The 26,723-nt window shown below is 35.7% G+C and overlaps 1 protein-coding gene across 7 annotated transcripts in view; it reads right to left on the reverse strand.

The window, feature by feature from the left end:
* Positions 1 to 8,659: 8,659 nt before the first annotated feature.
* Positions 8,660 to 26,723, reverse strand: part of LOC121415163 (leucine-rich repeat-containing protein 49-like) — a 45,581-nt gene continuing 27,517 nt past the window's right edge. For all 7 annotated transcript variants that reach the window (XM_041608308.1, XM_041608307.1, XM_041608302.1 and 4 more), the window contains 12 exons: positions 23,301 to 23,406; positions 22,191 to 22,394; positions 21,206 to 21,416; positions 19,601 to 19,662; positions 17,477 to 17,624; positions 16,177 to 16,260; positions 14,431 to 14,591; positions 13,588 to 13,722; positions 12,497 to 12,701; positions 11,912 to 12,097; positions 11,295 to 11,537; positions 8,660 to 10,566 (listed from right to left, as the gene is read on the reverse strand). In XM_041608308.1, the coding sequence (XP_041464242.1) occupies positions 10,366 to 10,566; positions 11,295 to 11,537; positions 11,912 to 12,097; positions 12,497 to 12,701; positions 13,588 to 13,722; positions 14,431 to 14,591; positions 16,177 to 16,260; positions 17,477 to 17,624; positions 19,601 to 19,662; positions 21,206 to 21,416; positions 22,191 to 22,394; positions 23,301 to 23,406 (1,946 nt within the window). In that variant the 3' untranslated portion in view covers positions 8,660 to 10,365. The remainder of the gene's footprint in view (positions 10,567 to 11,294; positions 11,538 to 11,911; positions 12,098 to 12,496; positions 12,702 to 13,587; positions 13,723 to 14,430; positions 14,592 to 16,176; positions 16,261 to 17,476; positions 17,625 to 19,600; positions 19,663 to 21,205; positions 21,417 to 22,190; positions 22,395 to 23,300; positions 23,407 to 26,723) is intronic.

Here is a 26,723-nt window from a genome sequence, read left to right on the forward strand (position 1 = left end):
AGAGCTGAAATTCACTGAATGATACGCCCAGATGTGTAAATAACAGTCACTCGCAAAAAGTTAAGAGGGGGAGTAGCATTTCATTAAACCTTGGTGTAAAAAAAACAACTTACAGAAAAGTTGGTTTTGTAATACAGACATAAAACATTGAGAAATGAGGTCTTGTCCCCTCCACCTTTAAAGGTCGATAACTATGTGATCTGTATAATGATGCAAGCGAGGTGTTCAAATTAAAGCTGACAAATTGCTTTGTATTGTGGTGTTTCTTGAGAATTAACCATGTATTCTGGATAAAGCCAACCTTTGAACTTTGGTTACCTGTTTAAGAGATGCCATTTAGGCCTATATGAATGTGAGCCCTTGGGAAATATGTGTTGTGGCATCAGGACTAATGTTTTGAGCCAGACGTGTACATGTAGAATGGCAAATAGAATTTGGTGTGAGTCAGTACTGCAATGATCTATTAATCAACCAACGTGCTTCCCTTAACTTGACCTGAAAGTTATCCAGGCTGCAACATGACTTTCCTGCGCTCAAGGATGTATTCTTTGTCTGTGTAAATATTTGCAACATTACAGGAAGTTTGTGCACATGACGGTCATGCTGTGGACCTGTAGGATCCCACCTCAGAGCGATTGTGGTGATAGATAGAGAGCGAGACAGGGGGGGGGGGGTAAAGAGAGAGGGATCAAGAGACCGAAGGAGGGGCACGGAGAAATAGAGATGGAGAAAAAAAGAGAGAGTGAAAGGGCCAAGGGAAAGAGATGGATGATGACAGAATTAGAGATGGAGAGAAATAGGGGGAGACGAGAAGTACAGAAAGAAAGAACGAGAGATAAACTAAGGTAGAGGATCGAAGAAAGAGAGTGGAGAGATCAAGTGGGGGTGCTATAGTAGAGGGTAAAAGGGAGTTTAAAGGAGAAGAAAAAGCCCTGAATCATGATATTTTATCCTTTTCAGTCTAAAATGGATGGATTAAACAAAGAATATTATATAAGGTGAAAAAAATAGAAATTCAGACTCAAAAAGAAATGGAGAGAGAGACCTACCCGAACCATATACATGCAACCGTACTAATTTAGGGGAAATGATGCGCATCCTGTGTTAATATCGAGGCACTGCATAACGAATCTTCCTAAACGGTTAGATGAGGTCAAACGGTGACCTCTGAGAAACCTGGGCTGTGAAGGGTAATGTCTCATACATTATGGCACTGGAACATCAGATATGTGATCATAAAAGATACTATCAATTATGTGTGATAATCATCAGTTAATGTCTATATGAGAAATCATGTGCAGTATGTCACCATCTACATGTATTTTGAATGTTGATATGATCAGCTTTTATATAGTTACACGTCTGAAATATGAGCAAATGCCATAAACTTTGATATTTGAGCAATTATTGTAGCAAGGACATTTGCCATAATTTAAGAAAATTTGCCAATGATGCCGCAAGCCAGCCAGCTTGGTATGAGATGGATCTCCAACCTACTACCAGCACCATTACTTTATTGTGTATGATTGGGGTATCATTTATCCTTCATTCTAGATCTGACAAGCCAATTGTAAACAAATTTTTAACACTGTGTTTTAGCATACAGTCTTTCTATAATACTTGCAAGCATGCTTGGTGGCTCAGTGGTAGAGTGCCCGCCTTATGAATAGGTTATAGGTTCAATCCTGGTCAAGTCATGATAAAAAAGACTTAAAAATGGGACCTTCTGCCTTCTTTTCAGGTACTCAACGTATAAGAATTAGAACTAAAGGGTCCAGTTAATTAGAGCTCAAGTGGTATACACTTTGGGTAAAAGAATTATAATTACAACTTGGTGTTTAACTTCAATTAAAATCATTTCAAAGATGCAAATGATTCGATGTGATGGATAACTAACAAGAAAAAAAAGAATACTGGCAAAGAAAATTTCAGGGTAATATACAAATTCGTTTCTTCTCCAAAATACGTGAGGGGGAGGATCAAGGAGTTCGCAAGTGAGGGCCCAGACCTGACCCATACATGCAAATACAAAAATATTGTAATCAGTAAAATTAGTAATTACATGTCATTGCAAGACTTCATCTGAGATTGATTTTAATACCTGAAATGGACTTGTGATCAATTGAGACTTTCGTGCAATACCCCCTATGTGGAGGGATATTTATAATCTATATATCAACATTGAGTCGAATTGAAATAATATTGTACAGTCAAACATGCAATAAAAGCCTTTGAGAGGTAGGACTAAAAAAGTACATGTATCTAGGCTTATTGCTTGTTATGAAGCCATTCCATAGAAATTAATGTAAAAATAAAAAATTCAACAAAGACATTTAAATAAAAAATACTTTTTGTATAAACAAAAATGGGAAACTGAAGAACACATTGATTAACAATTAAACTTCTGCTTATTTTAGTAAAAAAAAAAATTAAGAAAAAAGAAAAGTATGATTATTCATTACTGAGCAAACTCAAACACTTATTGTCTGAAAAAAGTTCATTGCACCTTGTCATTTCATTTAAAAACTAGACTACATGTATTAATCATTTAATACACAGAGAACTATTTTGCAATTTGACCCCATTAAGCTTCTTTGAAGTGGACACAAAATAGTTAATATTCAGATTAAAGATATAATCATAATTGCTCATTTAGTTCGGCTTGTTTTAGATACTGAATTGTTGCAGATTAATTATTGACTTACAATATTTGGATTATTGATGACATCAATCTACCATGATTGAACTGCTCTTTTGTTTGTTAATTTGTATTGCTTTCAATTTGTCATCTTATATTTGGTAATCATTCTCGTCCTTTTCTCCTCCTCTCCATCGCCATCACCAATGTCATCATCACCATCATCATCATCATCACCATCGTCACCACTATCAACGTCATCATCGCCACCATCACCATCATCATTGTCATCATCACCATCGCCACCATCACCATCATCAACATCATAACCACCATCATCATCAACATCATCATCATCACCATCATCATCATCATCATCACCATCATCACCACCATCACCACCACCACCACCACTACCACCACCACGGTCAATCAATATCCTTCATCTCCTTTTCCCAATTCTTATTTCTCATTATTGTCTCATACCGATTCAGGTTCCATAATTTTTCATTAATTACATTCTCAACCCTAATTAACACCCATAGCCTTTGCTTAAATCACTTCCTTAAAACCACAAGGGATTGTTTTAAGTGCTACTGTTTTATTACCTCAACAAGCAAAGTAAATAAATTAATGACCTCAAGTATTTCCTTTTACAAACTTCCTTTGCGTCATGATATCAAGTGAAGGCTTCTCGCCAATTTGGGACAGTCTACCAAGACGCAAGAAACCATTTTATAGTCAATAATACTAAAACATTGATTTTCATTTTATAATTTCACCCCCTATCTATTTTCACTCTTCTAACATCATCCAGGTAGGCCTATAACACGGTTAAATCTCCAATGAATTCAAGCAAACAATCAGAGTGAATAATAATTATTGAGAATAAAAAAAGAGTAGGAAACACGTTCTCAAGACTGAGAATATTATAACAAAGTTCTTGTATCAGTAAAGTACATGTATGTAAAAGTTAATTGGACAAAACTGGCTTTATTGTTTCACCTCATACTATCCGTAAATCTATTAATTGGAACTCTTTGTATACACTGGTGTAACTAATGGAGGGTAGATTACGGTGGGGTGGGGGGAGGGTACATTTTAGTATTTGGGAGGGGGGGTACATTTTAGTATTTTACTTTTGATGGTTTTATTTTCGATGGGGGGGGCAAACACCCTTTGCCCCCCCCCCTTGTACACCTGCATGTACATGCATTTATTTATATCATTTTCTCAGTTAAATTTCCTCAGCAATTCTCTTTCTGTTGATCTCTGTCTCCCTTGCTCCCCTCTCTATCCCCTGTGTGTGTGAGGGTGTGTCTCTCTATCAGTCTACCTCTCTCCACATGAAAAACTTATAAAATCAAATCAGTAAACATGCACATTCTATGACATTTGCTCCGGTGACAATTGCTACATATGTTAAGCCAAACCTCCAAAAGTAAATCAACCCTTTTAGAATAATTATCCTCTTAATTATTCTGAACCAAAAACTCTATTAAAATCCTTACCTAACCCTATGCTCTCTGAGATTTCAAGATCGGGGTAAATGTCGCCGGAGCAAAATGTTGTGTCACCCAGTAAACAATTCATCAGTACCATCAAGTTCCTCACCACTGATGTACAGTATGCAAGAAAAATCCTGCTTATCATTTTACAAGGCTATAGCCTCATTTACAGGACACTGTAATGATATCCGCAGACCAGCGAACCCTCCAACACAATCTTAGTAATTAATTGTACAGTTGTTTAATAAAATTGGTTGCACATATGGTGAATGCAATCGGTCGTAAAATTGGCCCTATATAATCAATCGCTACGTTCTGTGCTACAGGACTGGGACTGAAGGATTAACAGATTTTCAATTGGAAAAACAGTGATGGAATTGTGTACTCAGACCAGGTCAATGGAATATAGGGCCATGATATGTACGAAATATGAGTTATTATTGTGGTGTCAACTCTATTATCTTGAAGCTATTCTATTGAAAGCATCTTCCAAAGCAATTGAAATTATCAAATATGTGCCTATGAAAGATGTTTTTTTATATTGTATTTATAAGAATATATTGTAATATAATATTCCTTTTGTTCTCTGGAATAAAAAAGAAAACCCTGAGCATTCTGATAATTACATTTACCATGAATGCCCTCTGAACTCTTGAAAGAGCAATGTTGAATGAAATAAACTATTTAAAGGGGTTAAATCCACATTAAAAAGGATCAAGAAACAACCTACATTAAAGTTACTTTTTTTTTATACATTGGTTTCAACTTGACTGAAAAAAATATTAAGGCTGATTTTATCATGTTAAATACATAATCTCAGTTAAATGTGTAATTTATCGGGCCTTCTCAATGATGATGTAGTTTTGTTTAGTTTAGTTTTGAAAGTGCTTGAAAACAGCCATTTATAGAATATGACAATACAGAAGCCAGGATATAGAAACAAGTGTAACACCTCTCGCAGTCTCGCCTGCATTACGAGATTTGATAACAGCAGTTCTGACTTTGAAAACAGCTAGTGAATAATTATTCAGAAAAGAAAACATTCACATTATAATAAAATACTATGTTTTGATGACAAAGTTATGATGACAATGCCACAAATACCCCCAACATGGCCAAAGTTCCTTGACCCTAAGTGACCTCTGACCTTGGTGGTGTGGCCTGAAACTCAGGCAGGATATTCAGTAATACTTGATTACTCTTATGTCTAAGTTTCATTAACTATGTCCATATACTTTCTAAGTTATGATGACAATTCAAACTTTATCCTTGGTTCAGATTTCGATATTGATTCCCACAACATGGTCTAAGTTCACTGACCCCAAATCACCTTTGACCTTGGTCATGTGACCTGAAACTCTGGCAGGATGTTCAGTAATACATGATAACCCTTACGTTCAAGTTTCATGAACTAGATCCATATACTTTAAGTTCTGATGACATTTCAAAAACATATGACTGACAATACTGCAAAGTTAATGAGACAAAAGTCATATTTTTATTTATTTCATAACATACCTGCATTCTTTGATTTGCAGCTTACAACAAGAAATATAAAATGCCTTAGGACAGAACAGAAATTAAATAAGGAAATGATTTAGAATCTAAACTTGCTTGAAATGGAACATATACGCAGTCGCAGTGATATGTGTTTTCATTGCATGATATACTCTTCCTGATTATGACCTTAATATAAGATAATTTTAAGGAAAAGCTTGTTTCTAACAGATATACAGTGCATCCCAGATAAAACGAAAGCGAGATTAAGCGATGATTTATCATAACTTGACCTACCAATGTAAAGCTTAGAATCTCCTCTTTCATCTGATATTACTTAGATTATTCCTCATTCATGCATGATTGAGCAAAAACAATTTGAAGAAAGGATACCAAGAACTCATTTGACAGGGGGGGTATCTGAATTTCAAAAAGAAAATCACATGCCTAAAAAGTTCAATATCTGCTCTTTTATTTGATACCTTAATCACAAAAAAGGTCAAGAAGTAAAAATGTTATGTTCCCTAGAAACAAGGCTTGTATTTCCATAATTTCATCAAATATGTTTTCACCGGTTTCCCACAGAAGCTATCGCATGGTTAACAAAAGACTTAATGCATGGCTGATCGTCAACAAAACGGAGTGTCGAGTGAGTTTGAACGCTAGCCTGTAAAATCTCTTCATTTTATGAAATTATTGAAATTCAAGCCATATTTCAAATAACCAGAACTTTGTTATTTCTTGACCATTTTCTGTAATTGAGGTATCAAATTAAAGAGCAGATATTGAACTCTTTGAAAATGTGGTTTTCTCTTTGAAACCCAGATACAGCCCGCCACATGACTTTTTGGTATCCCCTCTTCAAATTGTTTTTGCTCACTCATGCGTGAATGAGAAATAATCTTAAGTAATCTTCAGATGAAAGAGGGGATTCTAAGCTTTACAATGGTAGGTCATTTGTCTATTGTATTTGTGATAAATAAATCATGATAAATCATCGATAAATCTCGGTTTTGTTTTTTGTGGAACGCGCTGTATACATATATATAAATGGAAACAAATAAATAGTAACTTACAGACAGATAGGGAGGAATTTGAAATGGGGGAAATAAGCTTTGAGAGGGAAGAGAGAAAGATGATGTAATTATGAGGAGAATCCTCATAATCATCATTATTATTCATGATAAAATACCAGAGAATATTCATCTATAAACTCTCTACACCGGAAACAAAAAATAGGTAATGAATAGAAAATTCCATGATAGTTCAAATTGCATTCCACTGGAAAAGTGCTGGAACTACATTATAAAAAAGTATCGACCACAGAGAACACATCGTAGAAATAAGAACCAATGAATAGGCCTACAAATATATGCGTAGATTTGACAGGACGGAATAAGTAACGATTCTAAAATATTGCATATACTGGCACATATAGTACACATTTCAAAACATTTCATACAGAAAATGGACAGTGAACATTATAAATCAAGTACTGCCTACTATAGCAGTAAGTAGAGCACAATGCCCACTTCGGAATACAGAAAGACATCTCAAACGTGAATTATTCATCCAAAATATACATTTTAAAACTATCTTTCAGGGAAGGAAGGTATGTGATAATGTCTTTAATACCAGCATACTGAATGAAATATCAAAACATAACATTATTTAGGGGTTCTTGATGGCTAAGACTATATTGGCATCGATTCGACAGACTCATAAATCATACTAACTCTATTGTGGAGGCTTTGAATCGGATGACAAATCTTGGACTTATATCATTTCAGAATCTTGCCTCAATTTTTGATAAAAAAGAGAACTTTGAAAAATCATACAAGGCGAGACTCTAAACTTCGTCAATGATCTTGACTGCAGTATCCTTTTACCGATCGCACCACACCAGTCGAGCTGAATGATTCGTTGGAAATTACGCTATATTTTGTTCCCACGAATATTCATGAGGCATAATCTGACTTAACCCTGCTGAGGACTGGGTCTGTCAAATCGACGCCAATATAGTCTTAACCGTTTTGATGTATGAACTGAAAATTTAGAATCAAGGTACATGGAAAAGTTGAAGTCAACTAAAAGATACATTCTAACTCAGATATTTATAAATAAAAGAGGGGAAAATAATTACATTACATACATGTATTTCAATATTTCAACAATATGTACCGTGAACTGAATCAATACACGTACCATGTCTGCAGCTGCTGCAGCCAAAACTAAGTATGGACAAAATATTCATATACATTTTCAAAGATTTCTTTTTTCGATAAGTTTGATCTACTAAATTGTTTTTCTAATATTTTTCAAAATTGTACATCACAATATCTTTGAGCATTATTCCTGTGGATTTATCCACTGATATCATAATACAGAGAATTTTCATAATTTCAGTCACAAGAATGTTGATGTACACATAATATTTACCTGTACATACATATAATACAATTTTAATATACAATTAATTAAATTGGAATGTTCATAGTAAAAAAGAATTTGCAAAAGACATGTACAAAATCAGTGAGAATTGAAAGAAAAAAAAATCATACTGAGTTGCGTAGGGTATGAAAGGCTTGACCGCATTGGTCAGATCGTGTGATGAGGACGTGCACTAATGCGTATCTATCAATAAGATCGCGCGTGGCATATCATGTACGCGTCGGCATTTAAGTGCGACTTAAGTCATGCTCAAATCTTTGTGAAACACCCCTCAGATGATATTCAAGGCTTGAAAGCTGAAAAGAGTATTTTCCATCCAGACAATAACAAATTACTCTAATCATTGAAGGAAAAAAAAATCAACACTTAAATGCATTCTTCACAGTTGTATTACAAATGCAGTCATACAGACTACACATCAGTATATACATATAGGGGAGACCGGGGTTAGTTGGAACATGGGGTAAGTTGTAAAATAAATTTATGCAATACTGCCCTCAATTTATTGCAATAATAATTCTACACTGTTGTATTATTAATTGCAATAAATTGAGATCAGTATTGCATAAATTTATTTTACAGGCTTTTAAAGAAAATTACAATGTTTCAACCTACCCCATGTTCCAACTAACCCCGGGTTCCCCTACATGTTGCAGGCATATGATAATGATTACTTCTTTTTATAGAAATTTGCTTCACTCACGATTTTGAATGGTACATAATTGGGAAACAACCCGTCAAATAGTCAGATCATATCAAAACCAAAACAAAAGATACGAAACAAGAAAATAACTTTTAAAAAATCTCTTTGCTCCATTGACAAAACTAATTTTCACATCGAAAGAAGTCATATGTTCTAGATAACTCCATAATATTCATACCTCAAGATATGATTGCAATTCACTGCTTAACCCTTATTGTGCCAGTAACATATTTCCCTTGTACCAGGTTAATAGCAGGGGTACTTACATGTCGTATGCATGAGAGAACATTCTTCTATGCGTGCATTGTACAGAGCTATGGCAGCCTAAGGGTTAATAATAACAATTATACTTTGCATAGTGTTGTTGAATCCAGTAATATCAAACAAATATAGCCATCATACATGTACATGCTGAATTTGCATATTAACACCTGGAGGACATGGTAGCTAAATGTCTCATATAACCACAAAACATGGCCAATTTGCATATCAACCATTCTTTTTCACAAAGGGAGCGTTTTATGAAAGGACTTGCCGGAAGTTTTATGTGACAAGTCCTGTTTTTTCTGACAGTTAACAAGGAAACTATGCTCCTTAAAAGTTGTCAGATCTGACAATTAGCCAATGTGAAATTTATGGGAGGCTTTTTCCCCTTCAAATTACAGGGGGTTTTGCTTTGGGGGCTAAATGGTGGGGCAAGTCAGCCTTAGCCACTGTTTATATATTTCTCCCACAACCATCACAGGTTACTGGCAAAATCACCAGTTTAACACTTGCATAGATTTTGTGTTGCTGTCTGCTGATTTTTTTTTTCTCTCAAAAATTTTTCCTTCCATATTTGTCCACTCTCTGCTTCCATACCGCATACTCATTGTAGAGGTTTAATTTACCTTTATGACTTAATATAGCTGTACTACGTTTTACCAAAAATACATACACATAGACCTGCTCTGTAATCTACCTGTACAAGGGAAACTGAATTTTGACTGATTTACTATTTTGTGAACTGTACATCCAAGAAAAGAAAGGAAGAAAAATGGGATTCCCATGTACTTTTCTCCTCAAGGGCAAATGAATTATGAAATGCATTTCATAATTTCTACTTTTCCCTTATTCTTGAATCCTCAATCCAACCATCCTACTCTTCTCCACTTGCTTCAGGGCCATTCTTGGTCACGTGTGTGACTTCACACAGAAGCATGATATTGAAAGTTTAATTTCATTTTGAAATTCATGTGAATTCCAAAATGAAAATACATTTTTTAAATCATCATAAGTTATAAATCTCTAAAATTTATAACTAATTAAAGTCTAGATATGTCATAATTTTGGTCATACACATGACCAAGAATAGCCCTTCAATGAAGTTTATAACTAAATCCTTTTTTCAAAATGCTCAAATCACTGTTTGAAATAATCTGTTAGACGTAAGTGGAATCGAATAAAATATCCATATTACCACTTAGAAAAAAATCTTCTGCTCTCACAAGTTTAAAGTCAAGAACATGCCATACCCTAAAGCCTCTTGTACACTGTAGTCCCATTCATACTTTGTCATGTATTGTTGATCAGCTGTTCTTGAATCGCTCTAAGGCCCTGTGTTGGTAGGTCTGCAAGTCAGCCATGTCAAGCAAGGCTTTGTGGACCATCCCGATGAAGATCTTGGGCCAGATCTGGGCTAGCGTGGCCACCTTGCGGTCAGCGTCTATGGCCTCTGAGGTCAGCTGATGGACGTAGGCACTGGCCAGGTCAGTCTTGGATAATCTCTCCTGGGATTTGAAAATGAAAGTTATTATTAAACAAGAAATTAGAAATGAAGTTGATAACAAAGGGCAATTGGTAGATTATCCGCCTCACACCCGGGAGGTTGGGAGTTCAAGCCCCGGCCACATCAGTCCAAAAGATGTCAAAGGGGTCAAGGGATAGAGCAACGGCGATCTGGCGCTTCTCAGTGGCTACCGGGCCCACAATCGATTGGGCAAAATGAATTTTCGTGGGATCTCTACTTCTGATTTCTAATTTGAACAACAAAATATGGATTTCTAATGTAATCAAAACTGTATGTCTGGCCACCCCTATTCCGGACCTTGCTAAAATGATATGTTCTGATGTGTCTCTTCTTTCTACTTTACTATATAAAAATATTTGTGAAATGGTATAATGTCATTATCCTGGCCAACGTAGGAACATGAGACATGAAGTCAAGTAAAAAAGGAAAATTCTGGGTCGGATGTACAAAAAGATTTAACAACCTTGTAAACTTGCAAGTAATAACAACAATTATGTTTTATTTCTAATTCTAAAAAAGAAGAAATTTATCATAATATTAAAAGATGTCTCTCATCAATAAATTTGTTAATCTTTTCCCTTTCAAATATCACTATCATTTCACAAGTAGATTCTGACATGCTAGTCTACCTGGCTATTATTATTGCATGTATTTGGAGTAGTTGTTGTAATATTGTTAATAATTGTGAATAAAATGTGAGATTCTGACCCGATGGAGACAGTCTAGACCATCCTCTGAGAAGAATACCAATCCTGCTTTCCCAGCATTCTCAGAGGTGCTGGGTTGCTCGGCCGTCAGCTGACGTCGAGCCTTCAGCTCTAGCTCGTTGAGAGGCTGGGTTAGCCTTCGACGGCTGTCTCCTAGTAACATCTGGAGGCGGGAGTTGGAGAGTTCCTCGGCCGTCAGTTTGGACAGGGTACCAAAGTAGTTCTCAGCACTGTATTGGTCAGTCTGTGGAATGGACATAAAAGAAGAGATGAATATAGAGGGAGAAACCAAGAATGTCATCATCATCATCTTCATCATCTTCATCAATCATCATCATCGTCGTCGTCGTGATCATCGTCATCGTCATCATCGTCATCACAACCACCATGAATACCACCATCATCAACATCTATGTCTTCATGATTTTTATTTAGTATCACTTGAACACAAAAGGTGAACATTTATAACTCATCTTTGGATCACCTGAAATACAACCCATCTCTGAAACAAAGAATACACAGAACTTTTTACAGCACTACTTGATCGGCCCTTAAATAGTTTAAATTCAGAGGGCTGTAATAAGCGAAAGCCAAAGATTAAAAGTTCCCATGTCTTACCGGTTGTCCATTGATCTTCTTGATGTTTAGGTGTGCCAGCCTGAAGAGGAGGTACTGTTTCCAGAGCACATAGTTGGTGATGGGGTTACCTTGTTTGGATATCGTCAGGGATTCTAGTCTTCTCAGTGATGCCAAGGCATTCAGCTGCACTAGATTACTGATATTGCACTCACCAAAATTCACATTCTGAAGAGAGAAAGAGAGAGGGGGGGGGAAGAAAACATACATTTTTTTAAAGAAATGGAATGTAAGGAAGAAAGACAGGAAACATTTGATTTTTTTAGCAAAACATTTGATTTTTCAGCTTTTGATTAGTAGTTTTGGTCAATGGGGGAAAATTCAATTTTCTTCTTTGTGTAATATTTCAACCTGAGATAATTTTCAATTTTTGGTACACAGTAAATGAATTCCATTTCAGATATTGTTACTAACACACTACAAAAAATATATAGTAATACCTCTCATTCTTTGAGAAGCATTTAGTTCTACTTTCAACAAAAATAAGGACTTCAATTACTCTCTTTGATGAGATACCAGTAAAGTGTCTCTACCCATTAAATGGTAGGTGTATCCTACAAGACTTACAGAGACATTAGGAAACCTGAGGCGTATCTTCTGCAGGTGCTTTGCGACCTTGTTGAAGTCCACAAACTTGATAGAGACGGTAGTGATAGACCCTGCTGCCTGGACACCCCAGTTCTTGTCAAGAGCATCCAGAGATCCTGGGCCATACAGGTGCAGTGTGTCCCCTTCTAACTCTGCTAGGTGGCAGACTTCATCCGGTGTGATGCTGTATTACAAGTGTATTAGGTCAAATGAAATACATGGAAATGAATAACAAATACTTTCCTTTAGTCGAATCTCTTAGAGACATTGAAATCTTTTCGACGTTGAAGAAATTTTACTAGTTCAGCAAATAAATTGAACTTATCATGAGTCAACTTAAGCTGGATCAATTGTAACAGTAATGAGATAATGCTCTTTATTACACAATCATTAACATTTTTTTGCAGCCTTGCAAGCGAAAGCTCAGCAAAAACAGGTAAATTTTTTTAATCAATTGTAACAGTAATGAGATAATGCTCTTTTTTACACAATCATTAACATTTTTTTTGCAGCCTTGCAAGCGAAAGCTCAGCAAAAACAGGTAAATTTTTTTAATCAATTGTAACAGTAATGAGATAATGCTCTTTTTTACATAATCATTAACATTTTTTTTGCAGCCTTGCAAGCAAAAGCTTAGCAAAATCTGGTAAATTTTTGTGATTTGGAATAAAGAATGAGTTGTCACTTCTAGACACCAAACAAATCAATGTAAGAAACAGTAGTCTGCATGCACAGACCCTTGGTTTTTGCAATTTTGTATAGTGCATATTGTAGAGTCTGTAGTAGTAAGACTAGATTCACTATGTACTGTGGTTAGTCAGTCAGATGATACTGAAGAATAAGGTACATTATTGACCCTTTACCAAAACATTTGACAGGATTAAACATAATTTTATGAATTAATCGTGTATGTAAATAAGTGTTCAATGAAGCTTATAATATCAGTAATACTCTTGGAATACTGTACATTTTAGAGTGTGATGCTCTTTGAAACTGTCTAAATTGTAATGGGATTATCCTTTAGATGATGTATTATTTTTTTGAATTTCTGAATTTCACTAAAAACTCACTTGGCAAGAAGATCAGGAGTGGGTAGCTTCCTCTGGCGAGAGTCTGAGCGTGTCGAAGGTCTGCTGGAGTCCTGACTCCTTCCTCCATCTAAGAGGTCAACCGGATGACCTTTGTCAGATCCTCCTTCGCTTGACCTGAATGAGAGAAAGATGTGATATTTATTCAGGTTCAAACAAAGCGGGGCCCCGTCACACAAAGGTTTGCAATTAATCATAAAATGAAAATGGCCGATCAATAATGCACGCAAGACAGACTTAGAACAATGCAAAGTGGTGCTACCAAATTTTCATTTGCACGAGCAATTACAATTTTGAGTGAGTTATTCAGGTTTTTAGCGTTAACTATTCTGAAAATAAAATTCATACCTTGATTATCCATCTTTTCCTCTTCCTCGTGCATTACGAATGTTGAGACTGGCTTCAAACGAAAGATGGGAAGCGTATCTTTTCATTGATGTATATATATATATATTTCATGATGAAAATTTATGATCATGATGGCAAAAAAATTACACAGAGTTCGAGTTTCCTTTTTTCTGGGACACACTGTATACTCTTACCAAATTTGAAAATTGATTATATCTCCTCATATTGAATGGTTAGTAAAAAGTACCTTAATCTCAACCCAGGTGAGGTAAATGGGTACCGGTAGGAAGTAATTCCTTAAAAAGCTGTGTGCGCTATGAACGCCTAGCTTAACCGGGTAATATAGGAGCACCTTGAGCACCTAACAAGGTGGATATGTGCGCAATATAAATACCCTATATTATTATTATTAATCTCCTCTATCATTCTTAACATCAACTATGGTAATCGGGCCTTAATGAAAAGGAAGTCCCTTACCCTGGCCGACTATCGTTGGGCGTGGCCAGTCCACTATCCCCTCCTCTCTCTCCTCCCCCGTAGAGTGGGGCAGCTTGCAGGCGTGACGTCTTGGCCAACGTGGTACTCATGGATGCTTCCCACTGCCTTGCTGCATTCTTGATGGCTAGCCGCCTTTTCTCCTGTATTCACAAAACCAGATTGAAAAATGTTATTATTGAAAAATGCACTTACACTTAAAGGTCTCTTTTTCAAAATTTGGCATCCACCATAGTCCACTTTGATATTGCAGTTCAATTCAGTTCATTTGTATCACAAATTCTTCCCTTCCAGGTTTTTCTGTCCTATCTATTAAGCAAGTATAGGAGCATTAAGGCCAATAAGTAAGGATTTCATGTAATTCAAGCCTTGTGATAGCCATATTTCCCATCTAATATAACACAGCAATATTACTTTTCAAAACTGAAATAGGCCACCAAGTAATTCAAAACCAACCACAAGATTCATTATACCATATTTTTTGTTTGAGGTCAATCCATACATTTCAGATCTAGTGCTGTGGATGATGACAGTCGCGAATTTTTGCAATTACAACGGGGACGGATTCTACAACATAGCCAATCTATTGAAAATTCCCGTAATATCACAATTAACAACTGAGAGGTCTTTGTAGAAAATTGGTGGACCGGGACAGCTGATCGCCCTAAGATTCGGAGCTGACAAAAAATTCCAAATATGTCGTTTGTCCAGAGTCACTGCTTTTTTGATCCATTGATTTTCGACACAGGCTGCTTTGTCAGGAAAGGGCTTCTGACAATAGATTCTCTACGTTCCAGAAAGCGTCTACGTAATGGTTGCAAAAACCCCTTTTGTCATTGAAAAACCTGTAGGGGACTGCAAGACACTTTTATTTGTTCAATCGTAACTCAAGTATAGGTGGAAACATAAAGCATAATGGTGTCTTGAAAGAAAATTAAACATAAATATCCATTTATTCTTACTTGATTTTGGGGTGCTTATGCCTGCTTTGAAACTAAACCTAACTTTCTCGTAATGCCCTATCACAATCTACAATTTGAAACTGAAAATAGCCTGCTACAGCCCTGCGCACACTATACGATTTGTTGCGATTCAAATTTCAAAGAAATTACAATAACATTTGATATGAACATTCCAACCAATAAAATCTTTGTAATCAAGAGTTCAGAATAGTGGTAGGACTACTGATGTCGTAATTCAGTCTAGTTCGTGCCTCTCTATAGTAATAAATGCAAATTCCATTCCAGATCTTAATGACGGCATCATCAGCTGGGGCTTGAAACATATTTGGACTTTACTCTGACCACAGTGCTTGCCACGGAGTACAAATATAATCTTATTATTCCTAACATTATGCCAAACTTCAAATGAAATAACTTTACTTCTTGAAACTTTCATATTCAAATGCAAAATGTGATTTATTAAATAATCGCGTCTTATCGGATCACATAGTGTGCGCCGGGCTTAATAACAAGCCTCAGAGATTTCAAACCAGATACTGTACCTTGAGAACAGCTATTCTGTTCACAAGCCTCAGAGATTTCAAACCAGATACTGTACCTTGAGAACAGCTATTCTGTTCACAAGCCTCAGAGATTTCAAAACAGATACTGTACCTTGAGAACAGCTATTCTGTTCACAAGCCTCAGAGATTTCAAAACAGATACTGTACCTTGAGTACAGCTATTCTGTTCACAAGCCTCAGAGATTTCAAACCAGATACTGTACCTTGAGAACAGCTATTCTGTTCACCTCTCTCTTCTTCTGCTCCTCTTTCTTCACAACAGCCAGAGCAACCTTCCTCTCATCCTCCTAAAATATGCAAGAATATAAAAAGAGATGCGATGAACAGGCAAGTCAAGGAGATGTTTGACAAAGGAATTTCAAATGAAAATATAATAATAATAACATTTATATAGCACTTATTACAATTTGTCTTGAAGCACTTTACATGTACATACTATTATCCTGATCACCAGATCTTGCACTTTGTCCACTCTCTGGGGAACATTCCAACAAGACTCCAATGCTAGGCATACTAAACTGGTTTTCGCATCCTACTGGGTACACATTTAACACCTGGGGGCCGTTTCATAGAGCTGTTCGTAAGTTAAGAGCGACTTTAAGAACTTCTGGTGATCCTTTCTGACGCGCTAAACCATCGCCTATGAGTATACCATTTACCACAAGAAAGGATCACCAGTCGTTCTTAAAGTCGCTCTTAACTTACGAACAGCTTTATGAAACACCCACCTGGGTGGAGAGAAATATTACTATTGCCAATGTCCACAGTTGCATTCCAATTCAAGTTCAAAATGTTGAGACACTGCATAAGCCAAATTTTGATCAGACATACTAAAGTGGTGAGTTAAACTTTGAATGATGAGCAACTTATAACAACAATACGATCATCACACTCTTGAGGCCTGTTTCATAAAGGCTTGTCATAATAACAAATGCACAATTTCGATAACAAATTTACCATCAGCCAATCAGATTGAAGGATTTCTGTAGCTTTTAACTATTATTGCAAATTTGTTATTATAACAAGTTTCATGAAATGGACCCTTGTAGTATAATTGAACCCATAGTGGTACACAGTTTTCATATGTACAACATTAATCTTGATTTGATCCTCAAATTGGCCTCAATCATTAATTTTCTTTTCATTTTCATACTCTGAAAAAAATAAAATATGGACATAATATGAGTCAGAATGAATGATAGAAGCAAAATCCTAATGAAAACTGCCAATTTGCAATTTTAAATAGTGACTTTGTTGTTTCCATTAAAATTGCCAATTTGGAGTGCGCGCAATGATTTAATAGCTTACGTTCAATTTTTATACTCCAAAAAAAATGATATAACATGAGTAAGAATGAATGATAAAATCAAAATTCCTTCAAAACTTGCATTTTTAAATAGTGACTTTGTTATTTCCATCATATTGCCAATTTGGAGTAAGCAATGATAAGCGCAAGTTTAAGACAGAAGAGGAAATTTGAATGATAACGGATTTTAGTCTTACTGATATTTTCTTCATATCCAGTTGTTTCAGATAAGCCATGCTGCGGATGATGATAGATTTGTAAGAGGATTCCTGGCAGAATGGGTTACCATCTAAAGACACTTCAGTCAAGGAGGTGGAGTCAGCCAGACAAGAGATGTCATCCCAGCTATTCACATAATCAAAAGAAAGAAGAAAGAGGACATAGAGATAGAAAGCATGACAGAGGAAGTGAGAAAGAAAGAGAGAGAGAGAGGGGGGGGGGCATGGACAGGGAGATACAGACAGTCAAGAAAAGAGACATAGTTAGAAAAGAAAAACAGAAAAGTAAAGGAGTGAGAGAGAAAGAAGAGACAAGACAAACAATGTGAAATTTTTTTTTTCTTAAATCACTTTCAAAGAATGACACTCATTAGAATAGTGTAGTACAGTAAACTTGACGAGCTGACTACTAAAATTCTGCAATTCATATAGCCCTTTTACTGGGACCGTACTGTTCAAGAGCCTATAGATTTTATATGAAATACTTATCGATAGCAGTTATTATTCACACAAAAAAAATCACAGATCAATTTGGATATAAATGCTAGGACAGGATGATTGTGTACAGGATGTGTGTACAGGGGACAGTTTCATGAAGCTGTTCGTAAGTTAAGAGCGACTTGATTTTTAAGAACGACTGGTGATTGTTTCTTCTGCGCGAAATAATCACCAATGAACATATCTAATGGCGAATATCATTTACCACGCGAAAGGGACACCAGTTGTTATTAAAGTCGCTCTCAATTTACGATCAGCATTATGAAACACCCACCAGGTAATACAAACTGAACAAATGAAGCATCATTGATGTGGACATCCATGTACGAATATGCATTTGCTGAGGAGGGGGCGTCGTGGTCTAGTGGTTCTGACTCTCGCCTTTCAAACAGTGGGTCATGATTTTGAATCCTAACAATGGCGTGTTTTCCTTCAGCAAGAAATTTATTCATACTTTGCTGCACTCGATCCAGGTGAGGTAAATGGGTACCAGCAGGAAGTATTTCCTCAAAAAGCTGTGCGCACCAGAATCGGTAGACTAGCTTAGCCGGGGTAATATAGGAGCGCCTTGAGCACCTAGTGAGGTGGATATGTGCGCTATACAAATCCTATATTATTATTATTATTATGATGGGCATGTTTCAGGAGGTTTTTGAGTTTGGGGTTGGCAGCTCAATGAGGGGATGGCTAAAGAATATCAAGAAGAAGCCAGATGGAGGAGAGTAAGAGGGTCGGTTGGAGGATGCAATGAATCAAGCAAAGAGGAAGGAGGGATGGGGTTAAAGGTCAAGTCCACCCAAGGAAAATGCTGACTTGAATAAATAAAGAAAAATCAAACTAGCATAGTGCTGAAAATTTCATCAAAATCGGATGTAAAATAAGAAAGTTATGACATTTTAAAGTTTTGCTTATTTTTACAAAACAGTGATATGCACAAATAGGTGAGTCAGTCGATGATGTCCATCACTCACTATTTCTTTTGTATTTTATTATTTGAATTATACAATATTTCATTTTTTATAGATTTGACAATAAGGACCAACTTGATGGAACCATATAGTATCAAACAATGCTTATTCCACATGTTCAGGGAGGAATTAATTGTTGTATCACTTGACCATGAGGAGAAAATTAGAATATTTCATTTTTCATATAATAAAACAAAAGAAATAGTGAGTTGATGACGCCATGGACTCCTCATTTGCATACTAGCCAGGATGTGTTTTGTGAAATTAAGCGAAACTTTAAAATGTCATAACTTTCTTATTTTACATCCGATTTGGATGAAATTTTCAGCGTTATGCTTGCTGGATTTTTCTCTTTTTATTCAAATCAACATTTGTTGGGTTGGAATTGTCCTTGAAGTGTGATTGCCGCGAGTGTGAGGTGAATCAAACCATTCCCGTTCATGGGGAACAAAACCAGATTCAAAACATTGGACTACTTCTTGTACTGGCATGGGAAGCACGTTAAACAAACATTGTCTATTCTGACCAATGTCGTGATATGTCACAGATATCTATGCGAGTAAGAATTAAAATGAGCTTTCAAGTCAAACTTTCTCTTTGTCAAGCATCACAGAGATCAACTTCATCCTGTACTTACTTTGTTATGAGATTGAAACTTAGAAACAGCCTCTGCAAGCTCGGTAATGTGTCAACATCAGTCTATGAAAAAAGAGAAAAACAAATCATCAAATCCAATTCAATTCTAAATTTACAAAAAAATCCTTTGTATTAATGATTGTAACAATATGTACCGTTATTAAGAACAACAATTGCACTTGCTTATGTAGCACTTTTCACCTAATTTATCTAATCAGTCTACAATAGTTCAACATAATCACCCTTATTGAACAGAGAAGCTGTTAGGCACTTCTGTGTTTCAAGAAATAAACTTGCATCAGGTTCTGAGGTATGATGTGGTACAACAATTTCCTGATTAGATATCTGAAAGTTCCATCAAGATATTACATCCTCAAATATGAAGCCCATTGCATGCTTTGGAAAAGGTTTTACATCAAAAGAAACGCGCAGATAGTTTGATCAAGCACTGCATCAAAAGATAAATTTACAAGTAAAATCACAAAATTGATCATGTAAGGCACATTTTATTTTTCATTCCTCCACAACCTCACTGTTCCTACATACAAAACATACAAGATCATATAATCTAGTAATGAATTGAAATAGAGATACATGTAGATGCATTTGGTGGATTTATGAAAATTTAAGACAGACTTTAATAAATGGTTCCCCTGGTACATTGATAATAATAACAACAGCAACAACAACAACAAACAATAATAACATGCAACATTTACAAAGTGCTTAAAACAATGTTTCTAAGCACTGCATACTGATACCCCAGCTTTCGTACTGCTACCCATTAAGTACACCTGGGTGGAGAGCGGCAAATGTAGAAAAATGCCTTGCCAAAGGACACAAGCACCAGGATGGAGCTTGAACCCGGACTGTGTGTTTCAATGTTCAGAAACTTATCTACTCAGCCACAACTACACTAGAGGGGTACTCCGGGCTGAAAATATTTATATCTACATAAATCAAGTAAAATTCACAGAGCAAATTGCTGAAAATTTCATCAAAATCTGATAACAAATATACAGTTCAGCAATATTTTGTGAAAACAGTTATATGCACATTATATGCACGTCATCATGAATATTCATTAGATGGGCTGATGATGTCACATCCCAACTGTCTTTTTTCTTACGTTATTACGTGAAATCATAATTGTTTCATTATTTCATACATTTGTGAATGATACCTTGCTACCTTGTAATGGAATAAGTTGCAGCAGTGAATATCTAACGCACTAAATCAGTTGTCAATCCAACTTTTTATTATTAAAGGAAACAAATTGAATAAACCTAATTTCAAATACTAAAAGAAAAAGTGGGGAAATGACATCAATTTGCTCACTGCATATTTATAAGGACAAGCCTAAAACTGTTTCACCGGAATAATGCAACACCTTAATATTTCATATCTTTATTATTTTCTTGTCTGATTTTGATGAAATTTTTAGGGTTTTGTTTGTCTGATTTTTCTTTATCTGTTCAAACAATATTTTCAGCACTACTCCTTTAAACCACTTCTCAAAGCGCACACTCATTGAATATTTATAAGGACAAGACTAGAACTGTTTCACCGGAATAATGCAAAACCACTTCTCAAAGCGCACACTCACCACGGTGGAGATCTTGTTCCGCCTCAGGTTGAGTTCCGTCAGGGAGTCCATCCCACAGAGTCCCTCCACGTGGGTGATCTCGTTGCCGGCCAGGTTGAGGACCCGCAGCTCCTGCAGGTGATCCAGGTTCTCCACCTTGCTGATGCGGTTGCCATGGAGATCAAGAACATCCAGCTTCACCAGGTTGGTCAGTCTCTCGATCTTCTGGATTCTGTGAGGAAGTTCAGATGGAAAGAGCTGTTGCACATTTGGAAGATCTTGGTATCAGGCAAAAAATAATAATTTTGGGCTATTTTTCACAACTTACTGCCTAAATATGCAACACTGGATGAGCTGTAACATTGCAACAATGTGGGATTTTCCAGGGCTTCTTCTTTTTACAGTTTCCATGGCTCTTTCCAGCATTTTAGGAGCGAAATCGCCCTGCGCCCCGGTGTATTTTTTCCCTGCTTGGTATAAGCCAATGACAATAAAACTCAAAGGCTCAATCCCTTTTGCAAAACTGGGACGGTTCCATGTGGCTGACAGGCAAATACTCAATTCTGCGTCCTGTCATACAAACAATCAAATCTAAGATGAATATTAAGTTGCAAGTTGAAAGCAAATCAAGTATTAAAGATCTGATAAATAAGATTAACTGCATCTCTTGTATTTCAGGGTACTGGAATTGAATGAGAAGATAAAACATTTTGTGGGGGTTTTCAATGATCCATCTATCAAATTCTCTTCCAGCTTCCCTTTGTTCTATCCCCAATGTCACTTTGTTCAGATTCAATTTAAAGAGTTATCTCATGAAAAAAAAGCATATTCAACATAGCTCCATTTACAGTAATCTTTAAATTTGTTTTGTTTTATAATTTCTAACTCACTTTTGTTTGTACATGTACATTTCAAATTTTCTATATTTTAAAGTGCTTTGATATGGATCCCATGAAAAGTGCTACAGAAGACTAAGCTATTATCATTATTATGAAAACACACTAACCTGTTCTTGCCAAGCATAAGAACCCTCAAGGACCTCATGGTGTCCAACCCCGAGATGGCCTCTATCCTGTTGTCGTAGAGGTCAAGGAAGATGAGTCTTCTGAGTGATGCTAGGTGTTCTATCCTCCTGATGCCATTGTGCTGAAAGTTGAGTAATCTCAGGTGATCTTCTCCCTCGAGGATGGGGCACTGCGTCAGTTTCCTCCTGTATGTGGGAAAGGCAATATTGCAAATTCAAGCATTTGACATACGCCTTTTGGCTTTAGTGATGCCACTGGCATATTAAGGTCCCATGACATCATATGGCTCCTCTCTACTTGACACCCGTAGAATACAGGATCACCCGTACAATTACCCTATCAGGGTTTAGACCCCTCTCTTCTTGAGTCCTGTAGACCACAGGATCACCCAGAGCAAGGGTGATCCTTCAAACACTACCTCAAATCTTCACTCTCTTTATTTGCCTAACAACCATCAAGTACACTTACCCTATCAGGGTTTAGACCCCTCTATTCTTGAGTCCTGAAGACCACAGGATAAATGGTTAGCAAGGGTGATCCATCAACACCTGATATATTCATCCCCTTCATTCACTCAACAACCAGTCAGTAACGTCTGGCAGCAGGGCTAAATCAGGTAACACCTACTCATGTCTTTGCTCTCTTTATTCACAGAACAAGCAGTTTGAACCCATCGGTTACTCAAACCTGTCTAAGTTGAGACTATCAGGGTTTAGACTCCTCTCCTGGAGTCCTGTAGACCACAGGAATGCCAGCTAGAGAGGGATATTCAGAGAACACATCTTCACTCTCTTTATTCACCTAAGAACCACCAAGTACACTAAAGTTGAGTCTATCAGGGTTTAGACTTTTGCTTCTTGAGTCCCATAGACCACAGGATTACAAGGTAGCATCAGGGATCCATCTCCTCTTCACTCACCTAACAACAATCAAGTACACTAACCTGTCTAAGTTGAGTCTATCAGGGTTGAGACTCCTTTCTTCCAGAGTCCTGTAGACCACAGGAATGTCAAGCAGCAGGGGTAAATCAGTAAACACCTTTTCACATCTTAACTCTCTTTTCTCACCTTACAACCATCAAGCACACCTACCTGTCTAAGTTGAGTCTATCAGGGTTGAGACTCCTCTCTTCTTGAGTCCTGTAGACCACAGGAACACCAGGCAGAGAGGGGGATTCTGAGAACAGCACCCGGTCACCTACAAAGAAGACAATGATTCAATCATACTTCTTTATTTTTGGAACTTTGCGTTGGCTTGATTGACGAACGTTCTGATTGTAATAATTGAGGAAATATACATTCTACAAGTGCAAGTGAATATAAATTATTAAATGCCTCTGAAAAGGCTGATAGAATAATTATGCATTACTTTCACAAGAAGTAGAGATATCTGAATAGCTGCCCCTCTATAGACTAGAACCTTATTTCTAAAAAAAAATAGAGTATTTAATATTCATCCCCTCCAAAAAAAATTCAATTGAATGACTTTATCCAACAATAAGAATTCTCATCTTCATTTTCAGATAGGATTTTTTTTTTCATTTGTCTTTTTGTTAAAAATAGACATTATTCATTTGTGTTAGAAACAATTATTTTGCAGCTGTATACGATGTGCAATGCAGAAAGTCAACAAATTTGTTAGAATGTAATTTTTTAAAATGGATGTAATTTGTGGGAGATATATAATGATCCTTACTTTCTGTTCACTGTTTATCATTATCAATCAAGAAATAAATCAGGTGTGAACCAAGTAAACAATTATTTGTCATAACATATATTACAGATATTCAACTTTCTTACATTCATATAAATTAACAAATTAACACATCAATCTTAGAGTTAAAACTGCCTAACACCGTAGAAATATTACTTCTAATATTCAACTTGAGTCACAGCAGAATACACTTACAATTAAAATGCACTTTTGCTGTGAAACAAAAGAAATATATGTAGCCGATAGCACTCTTTAATTAACCCTAAAATTTTGAATGCAGAAACAGAAATGACCAACTCCATGTACTATGTTGTTAGTGAATCACAAAACCTTTGCTGCTACCCTGTTTGGCGTTCAACGATTAAAGGAAAAAACAAATTTTCGGAATTACTCCTATTTGTTCAAGATCAGTATGCTCGATCTGCATGAAAATCATAAATCGTAAGTCAGATGATTTATGATTTTCATACAGATCGAGCATACTGATCTTATGATTTTTCATTACAGATCGAGCATACTGATCTTTAACAAATAGGAGTAATGCCGAAACTTCGTTAAACAAATTATAATTTCCTCCTATAAAAGCCTCTTAATTTACTAAAGGGATAGAGCCTCAACGATCTGGCACTGCACAGCGGCCGCCGGGCCCACGATCAATTGGGCAAAGCAAATTTTTTGAGTATTTCATTTCATGTCTATTTCGAACAATAAATTATGGATTTACCCTTATCGTATCTTTTCTATCTGGTATACACCTGTACATTAATTTATGTTTTTCATGTACACTTACCATTGCATGTACCTACAACTACAATAACTACCTAGGACTTACCATTACCTATGACCAGTTACATTTATGTTTTTGTATGTAAATAAATACAATATAATTTATCAGGCACAAGGGTTACAAGATACAAACATCATCTTTAACATAACATGAAATTTATATTACAAATAATGAAAGAAAAAAGTACAAGCATAGTATAATATATTTGTATACAACACTGTGTTCACATATGTGTATGCAGTGAAAATGATGCATGCAAATTTCATAGATGGTTCCAATTGGAATATTTGAATTGTTACCTTGCAATGGAAAACGAGAAGAAAAATATCTTCCTCAAAATTGTGTTCAATTTTAATATACAGTGAATGAAGACAAGGCCAAATGAAAGGACTTGTTTCCTAATTTGCTACAGGTATCTGTTTGAGAAAATTACAATTAAAATACTATATTATCTGCATTACAAAATGTGTTTCTTTTGTCGTAAAATACTATCAAGAAAAAAAGAAAGTGAGCTCATACACGCAGTGGAAATATCAATGGAGTTTCTTTTTCATGCAGAATTTGATAGATAATCACATGCAAAGATCCAATGCAATCTATGAAGTAATGAATCAATTTTTGAAAAAAAAAAGCAGATACATGTACATTGTGAGGCAAAATGAAATTCAATAAATGCATGTACAAGTCTATACAAAGCAGGCAATAAATATAAATGAAGCAAGCATGCAAAGATAAACATGGCAATGGGTTGATAGATAATATTTTGATGGTATGAAGTTGATCGATATGCTGTAATGAATGATGGTAGCTAGACAAGCAGCATCCTATCAATCTTAATATAGAGACTCTACAGGTGTTTAAATACAATTATGGCTAGAATGGAGAAAGAACATCCTGTTTTCTATAAATATTTTGAACTTTCATTTATTTCCATTTGAGAGAATGCTAGTTAGTACATTAATAACTGCATTCTGAATGAAAGATTTGCTATGATACACATTTTGTTTAGATGGAAAACATCCTCTTTCTTTTCAACAAGGGGGTAGTTTGAAAAAAAAATCTGCATGAAAAATTCCTACATGTATGGTTAAGTTATTTGAGTATTTTGAATACCATTGAACATTATTTTTTACTCCATTTGTCACCAGTACGGTACTTGACACATACAGCATTTACAGAACTTTTCAACAATATTTTTTTGGCAAATGCAATACAAAATAATCACATCTCAAGATAATGTTATTATTTTCTTCCCAAGAACTTCAACAAATAATAAATAAATGCTGAGATACTTCTATGTATATGTAATGTAGGATCAGATATATGCTGAAAAATGTACATGTACATCATGGAATATAAAACATACAGAGTACAAATGAACAGTAGATTTAAAATAAATAATACATACATAAGCAGAAGAAAATACAGTGAATTTATAAAGCACATCATACAGTACATGCATATGAAAGGTACAGAGATGACTGTTTAGGGTGCTACAACAGAACTTTCTTTGTTATTTACATTATTAATTCATTATTTTATTCTTTTATCATTATTTGTATTCTTAATTCATATTTATTATTTTCTTTATTTATCTATTCATTTATCTATTAATTCATTTATTTATTTTTTATCTTATGTATTTATTCATGTATCTATTTTTTCAGAATCTATTTATTTATTTGTTCTCAATCATTCACTGAGTTGTTCTTTTTTTGGGGGGGAGGGAGCTGATGGAAATATGCTAGACATTAAACTGTTACAGTACATGTACTTCACAAACACCTTAGACCTTAAAACTTAACTTATTCAATGATATTACTATTTTCCATACATTACAACTTTTCTCACTTTTAATTCAATTTCAATTTTATATTTAAGTATTTCTATAGGATTGAAGGGGGAAGTCCCAAATACAAATCTCTTCATGACGGATGGACAATCTCCCGAGACTCCAAGGCAACCATACTTGCAGTATTGAAATATCTACATGTAATCCCCTTTTCAATTTATT

Source organism: Lytechinus variegatus, chromosome 5 (assembly GCF_018143015.1).
Source record: "Lytechinus variegatus isolate NC3 chromosome 5, Lvar_3.0, whole genome shotgun sequence".
Classification (NCBI taxonomy): Eukaryota; Metazoa; Echinodermata; class Echinoidea; order Temnopleuroida; family Toxopneustidae; genus Lytechinus; species Lytechinus variegatus.